The 7204-nt window shown below is 55.7% G+C and overlaps 1 protein-coding gene across 1 annotated transcript; it reads right to left on the bottom strand.

Moving 5' to 3' along the window:
- Window positions 1-262: 262 nt before the first annotated feature.
- Window positions 263-1180, bottom strand: LOC113187710 (metallothionein-1E). Its single transcript, XM_026395692.2, has 3 exons — window positions 1055-1180; window positions 710-775; window positions 263-494 (listed from the first exon to the last, which is right to left on the bottom strand). The coding sequence occupies exons 1-3, from the start codon at window positions 1080-1082 to the stop codon at window positions 403-405; spliced, it is 186 nt and encodes a 61-aa protein (XP_026251477.1). The 5' UTR covers window positions 1083-1180; the 3' UTR covers window positions 263-402.
- Window positions 1181-7204: the final 6024 nt, after the last annotated feature.

Below are 7204 nucleotides of genomic sequence, written 5' to 3'. Positions count from 1 at the left end.
GGGCAGAGAAATCAAGGAATAAAGATTTACAAAAGTTTCCACCGCGGAGGGAATTCTGTAACTGTCCCCCAAACACACTGTAGGATCTGGTACGCCACCCTGTGTTTTCCCCAAGCTGAGGCTCAGCCATGTGGCCTGGTTTGCCTGAAAGCTCTCGGTTTGCTAGAGGCTTACATTGGAAGCCGGAGCCGGACCGGTATCCCCCGCTCAGTCCCTCACCCCAGCCTTTCTTCTAGGCACACAAAGGAAACCTGAGTCAAAACCAAGTCAACAACTTTTATTGTCAGTTACATATTTTATAGAAAAAAAATGTAGGAAATGGGTCAGGGTTGTAAAAAAAAAAAAAAATCCGGGCTTCTTCATGTTGTTCTATTTACACGTGGAAGCGGGGCTCCCTCCACATCAGGCGCAGCAACTGCACTTTTCCGCTGCCCCTTTGCAGACGCAGCCCTTGGCACACTTGGCACAGCCCACGGGGCAGCAGGAGCAGCAACCTGCGGGCGAGAGGCGGCGGCGGCGATGAGCGTCAGAGAGAGAGGGCTCGAGCATCCCGCCCTCCCGGACCCGGACCCCTGCCGCTGCGGAGGCGCCGACTAGGGAGAGAAGGCGACCCCCGGGCTGCTTGAATCACCCCGCGGACGGGAGTAGCGGGACGGGCACGGGTTGGAGGACTAAGGGGGCGGGACGGGGCAGAGAGACCCCCACTCACTCTTCTTGCAGGAGGTGCATTTGCACTCTTTGCATTTGCAGGAGCCGGCGCAGGTGCAGGAACCACCTGGAGGAAGAAAGGCGGGGGTGAGGGAGGCTCCCGGACACCCGAGCGCGGGGCTGCGCGCTAGGAGTCCGGGTGCGAGTCCTTCGGTCCCACCAACAGCTTGTGGGAACCTGGGAAAGCCACTAACTCGGTGGCTTCTTGGTAAAACGGGGCTCCGAATACTCTATACCAGAAACACACCAGATCGCTTTGGGAAGGGGCAGTTAGAGATTGAGGGCTTGGAGAAAGAGGGACGAGAAATTGCCTCCCCCGACCCACGACGCGGTCCCGGTCAGTTACCGGTGGCGCAGGAGCAGTTGGGGTCCATGGCGAGCCGAGGAGGTGGCTGGAGGCTGGAGTCGGCAGACAGAGGCGGCGGGATGGCAGGATCCGGAGGAGGCGTGGTGCAGCGGGGCGCGCCGCGCGCTGCCTTTATAGCGGCCGGAGCCGGGCGAGTGCAAAACCTCCGCGCGGGCCGGGCGCAGCCTGAGCTCGCCAAGCGCTGAGTCACGCGCTGCTCCGCGCGGCGCCCGGGGCCGAGCGCAGCCCCCTGTGCACACGGACCGCAGGGAGCCAGTTCCCGGAAGGCGGCCCACGTGCACTTCCAGGCGGGAGCCGCGCGCCGCGGGCAGGGTGCAGAGGGACGCCGTGTGCCGAGCGCCAGGCCGTGCGGCTCCCCCTGCCCCCGGCCCCCGTCTGCCGCCGTGTGCACCGCTCCCCGCCGCCTGTCCTGTGTCTGAACCCCAGCGATCAGGGAGCCGGCTTAAGCCGGTCGTGGGGATTCCCATTGCAAGAAAGATGGGTTGCAAGTGCGGACAGGTCCCCCAAACCTTTGCACCGGTCAATGCTTAGTGTCGCATCCTGTGGGATGGCGACACGCCCGCTCTATACTGACTGCTTTATCTGGAACTTTCAGTGTATTATAGGCGAGATCTCTTTAATCCTGTAACAACCCATGGGTAAGGACTACCCATTAATCTCATTTTTTGATAGGAGGACATGGAGGCCCAGAGAAGTTAATTAACTTCCCTAAGGTCACAGAGCTAGAGTGGCAGAGTGTAGGGATTCAAACCAGAGGCCCCAGCAGATGCTAAAGATGATCTAAGGGTCGGTGTCTCCTTGGAAGGGGAGTAGGGATCAAGACGTCCCAAGCCGAAACTCCCATTTCTCACCACGAGTGAGTTCAGTGAGGTGGGCAGCCCCAAGAGTGAGCAGGAGAAGGGACCCGGAGACCTTTCCCGCCCCAAGGGAAGCTCAGGGGCGGGGAGGGCAGAGAAAAGGGGGACCTGGGCCAGGCAGCACCGTGGCCTGGGGTGACCAGGTTTTGCCAGGCGGGAGGCTGCCAGCTGGCAGTGCCCAGGGGCACCCAGGGGGAAAACCCAAGGGGAGCTCTCCTCCAGGCCCAGCTGCGGGAGGAGCCAGGTTGGTGTCCAGATTCCTGCCCGGGGAGCCACATCCCGCCTCCCAGCCTGCTCACGCCTGGAGCTGTGCCAACTGGTAGGTCATGGTGCTTGGAATGTCCAAGTGTTGTCCAGGAGGAGTCTGGCGGCTCCGGGAGCTTCCTGGCAGGGTGGGGAACTCGGATGCTGCAGTGGGCTGTGGGCGCCAGGGGACAGACGGTCCGGTCCCTGCAGCCCTCACATAAGGACCTGTGCAAGTATCTTCGCAGCTGGGCGGGGAAGTCCCACCAGTGAGCACTCCTGACCCTAGCGGTAGAGGCCTCTGTGGAATATGCTGGTGAACACCCTGTCAGTGCCTGGTGCCCGCCAGGCTGGGAACTTGGGGGATTCTTGATGGCTTTCGAATGGGTGAACAGAGGGACCCCTGGCTGCCCCCTTCCCAGCTCCCTCCTAGATTAGAGGGGTCTGGTCACATGACGCAACCTGGGCTGGCTCAGGGCTCCTGGACAGGAGAGGTGAGCTGTTGGAGGACTGGATTCTGGGGGTCGCTCTGTCAGTCATGGGGTCAGTGACCCTGGGGTGTGTATGTGCCCTTCTGAGCATCTCTTGACCCACCTGGGAGATGAATTCGGGGCTCACTTTCAAAGGTCCATGATTTTAGAGCCAGCTTCTCACAAGTCCCCGTGCCCTGCCAGCTCTTGGGCACTGGCCAGGTTTCTTGTTTTGTTACTCACCTGTGCCCACGCCTTTTGTGCCAAACCACCAGCCCTGCAGAGTGTCGGGTCTGACCCTGGGTTCACAACATCCATCTGCACAGTGAAATTTGCTTCTGGGCCTCAGTTTTCTCCCAGGAGTTCCTTTGACTCTGCGAGGAGGGGGAGGGATGCTCACTCAGGGAAGGGGGAGAGACACAGGTCTAGTTTTGTTCATCTCCATGTCCCCAAAGCCTCACTGAGCTTGAGACAGGAATGGAGAGGGAGGACTTTCAAATGCTTGCACCCCTGACTGTAGGGGATGAAGGAGATGATTCTGAGCAGCACTGGACGTGAAACACATCCCCTCGAGCATCAGGTATGAGTCATCACTGTGAGATGATGCCGTCACCCTGCACTGTATTAATAGAAGTATGTCATCTACAGTGAGGGAGGTGATTTTTCACTAGTTTTAATGGTTGAGGAGGATATATATATATATAGTTCTGCCACCAGGCATCCACTCATTCTTCCCTTGTGAGGGTGTCCTTGGTTTTCCTTTAGAGAATCACTCTTTCTATTCTTAATCCCTACTGTCCCTGGGCTCCCAGGCATTTCCAACTATCTTGCCACTGTGATTGGCTCCAATTAGGCCACACAGCTATGCCTCAAAGAGAATCAATGAAACTTTTGCTGGGAATGTTGTGAGAATGTGGATGTGAACCTGAGAGGACAAAAAGCTGTCTCTAAAGTCATTTGTTGTCACGAGAAGAGTCTAACAATGAAGTCTTCCCAAAGGAAATGGAGCTTGAAAACTGGGGAGCACCCGGATCCAGCCATGCCTGAAGACATTGGGACTCATTAATTTCCTTTTTGTTTAAATCATTTTGGATTTTTGTTTCCTCGTTCTGCTTCTGTGGATGTGGGATGAACCCAAGGGCACCCCATCACTAAGCTACATCCCCAGCCCTTTCTATTTTGAGACAGGGTATTACTAAATTGTCCAGGTTGGCCTCCAACTTGTGATCCTCCTGCCTCCGCCTCCTGAGTAGCTGGGATTACAGGCATGTGCCTCCAGGCCCAGCTGCTTAAGTCATTCTGGGTAGAATCCTAGCTGCTCAGGGCAGACCACTCTGAGGGCTGCGTCCACTGGGGAGCTTCTGTCCAGAAGAGAGCTGATCTCAGGGGTCCTAGGAGGCCAGAGCAGCCGCTGTGGGGTGTTGGGGGGAGGCTCAGTCTCAAAAGCAGCCATCATTATCAGATATCTGACGGGGTCTGCGCATCTGGTTATGCAACAAAATTACCCCAAATTGAGCAGCGAAGACAATCATGTCACCGTCTTTCCTGTTTGGGGATCAGGAACGGGAGCAGAGTTCACTGGGGGGTTCTTTTTCTCACTGCTGCTGCCCGAGGTCACTTGGTGGAAATTCAACCCGAGGCTGGGCCGTCCCAGGGGGCCTGAGGGGGGCTCAGCTGGCCCCTTCAGCTGGGCCGTGTGGCCCAGGACCCCAAGGACACAAGAGCCAAGGCTCCAAGAGTAGGCGCAGGAGTCCTTCACGGCTGGGCCCTGCGCCCGGCACGGGTCCCTTGTGCCATGTTCTGTGGTCAAGCAGCCAGAGAGCCAGCCCAGACTCCAGGGCAGGGGACCCAGGCTCCAGGTCTCGACGGGAGCGAGGGCTGCAGTGGCCCTGTAGCACCTGTCATCTGCCAGGGCAGGCGTGGGGCACGGACCCGACCCCTCGGCCCTTGTGCTGAGGACGTTATGAACTTGTCTCACTTCAACCCGACTCGAGGCTGCAAAGCCCTGGGTTCCCTCCCAGCACCACCCCGTCCCCCAGAGTAAAACCGGTCACAAAACCTAGCACAGCCCTCTACGGCAGAGGCTGGGCTCACAGGTATGGCAGGGTCACATCCAGCTTGTGAGAGCAGAATGGGATGACTCCCAGCGGGTGACGCCCCACGCTGACCCCATGCATGTTTGTGCCACACTGGAAAGAAGAGATCAGGGTTGCTTTCTGCCATCCGAGGGGCAAAACCAGGACAGTGAGTGGAGGAGGTTACAGGGGAAAAGATTCTGCTCCAAGTAAGAAGGGCCTTTCTTGCAATTGAGCTGGCCCCAAGCCCGGGGACCACCTTGAGAGACAGTTCCCTGTCTCCACAGCTATTAGAAAGGCTGCCAGATGCCAGCATGAGTTAGAGGGACAGCAGGGGTAAGTCCCCTTCCTCTCTGGGCAGACCTCCCATCACAGGTACCAATTGTGGGCTCTGGGCTCTCCCTTCTGGCCCTGCCTCATTTTATGGACCAAAGAGTATCGGGAGCCAGACCCGATGGCACACACCTGTAATCCCAGTGACTTGGGAGGCCGAGGCAGGAGGATCGCAAGTTCAAAGCCAGCCTCAGCAACTTTACGAGGCCTAAGCAACTTAGTGAGACTTCTGTCTGTAAATAAAAATAAAAAGGGCCGGGGATGTGGCTCAGTGATGAAGCACCCCTGGTTTAACTCCTGGTACCAAAAAAAAAAAAAAAAAAAAAGTACAGGGAAAAGAATTTAAAAGACTTACAAAGAGGACTGACCCTGCCGTCATGTCGGAGTGTGTTACGAACCTGCTGCTGCAGAACAGATCACCCCATGACCCAGCAGCTGAAGGCCACACCCGTGGATGATCACGCATGTCACTTCTGTGGGACAGGATTCAGACACCTGCCGGCCCCAGGTGTCTCACAGAGGGCACTGAGGTGCCATCAGGGTGGCAGTCATCTCGAGGGTTGGCAGGGACAGGGTCTGCCTGCCAGCTTCCTCTGTGGCTGTGGGCAGGACTGTGCTCTTGGGCTGTGGCCCTGAGGCTGGGACTGCTCCAGCAGAGCTCTGGGGGCCTGCGTCAGCTCCGCTGGGGGCCCCTCTGCTGAGCGTCACTGGGGGCAGAGAGTGCCCACCAGAGGGTGAGTGGGACAGAAGGGACGGTCTCGCATGCGTTCATCTGTAGTGACAGGGAAGGATGCTGCATGTGTTCAGAGAGCGTCGAAGGTGTGAGGTCTCAACTGTGTGGCTCACATAGTAGGCTGACAGCAGTGGCCGCGTGGTGGCTGCACCTGCCATCCCAGTGACCCCAGAGGTGAGGCAGGAGGATTGCAAGTTGGAGGCCAGCCTCAGCAATTTAGCAAGGCTCTAAGCAACTTAGAGCCTGTCTCAAAATACAAAAGGAATAAAAGGGGGGCTGGGAACGTGGCTCAAGGGTTTAAAAATGATTCAATTCCCAGGTTTTTGGATTTTTGTTTTTAAATGATGGGCTAGAGCTGGAGCTGAGTGGTAGAGTGCTTGCCTGGCATGTGTGAGGCACTGGGTTCAAGTCTCAGCACCCTAAATAAATAAAATAAAGGTCCATCAACAACTAAAAAAAAAAAATTAAAACAAAATTGACAGCAACCTGGGCAGGATACATTCCTTTCTCCCCTGCTTCACAAGGGACTGGAGTGGAGAGAAGCCTTCTATGTTAAAGAACAGAAAAGACACACCATTGTCAACCTGTAGTCAATTCAGATGAAGGTTTGGATCCTAGAAGACTGCTTCTAACCTAGGAAAATCCTCTTTGTAAATATTTTTTAAATTTTTCCCCTGTACTCTTTTTTTTGGGGGGGGGGTACCAGGGATTGAACGCAGGGGTGCTTCATCACTGAGCCACATCCCAGCCCTTTTTATTTTTTATTTACAGACAAGGTCTCGATAAGTTTCTTAGGCCTCACTAAGTTGCTGAGGTTGGCTTTGAACTTGCGATCCTCCTGCCTCAGCATCCTGAGCCACTGGGATTACAGGTGTGGGCCACCACACTCAGCTCCCCCTACTCTTTGTTCTATAAAATAAAAATGTCTTCCTTTTCCAAGTTATTTGGAAGACAGCTTCCTTGGTGTCTTGTTTGTTTGGAGGAGGCTGCTGGGGTCTAGCCTGGGACCTCAGGCATGGTAAGCATGAGCTCTGCCCCAGCCTCCTCCTCTTCCTCTTCCTCCTTTTCCCTCCAATTTTAAGAATTAAGTCACAATCCTTTGTCACCTAATCGTGCAAGTGACACCCATCACTTTTGCTGTGCTCTATTTAGCAGAAGCAAGTCACACTAGGTCCCTCCCACAAAGGCACCCCCAAGGCTGGGGAGGCTAGGGCGTCCCTCCAAGTCTGGCTACCCGGGGACAAAAGCAGTGGCCTGGGTCCAAGTTGGGGGCTCTTGGCACATGCCTTTGTGTTTCGATATTTTCAAAGCTAGCTGTGTTCATAAATGATGATGAACATGTGTCCGCCTGTCTTTCAGATATCTAGGAGTAGAATTGCTGGGTTATATGGTAACTCTGTGTTTAACTTTTGAAGAAA

This window comes from Urocitellus parryii, chromosome 15, assembly GCF_045843805.1.
Source record: "Urocitellus parryii isolate mUroPar1 chromosome 15, mUroPar1.hap1, whole genome shotgun sequence".
Lineage (NCBI taxonomy): Eukaryota > Metazoa > Chordata > Mammalia > Rodentia > Sciuridae > Urocitellus > Urocitellus parryii.
The sequence above is the reverse complement of the archived record's forward strand: the minus strand, read 5'-3'. Positions and strand labels throughout refer to the sequence as shown.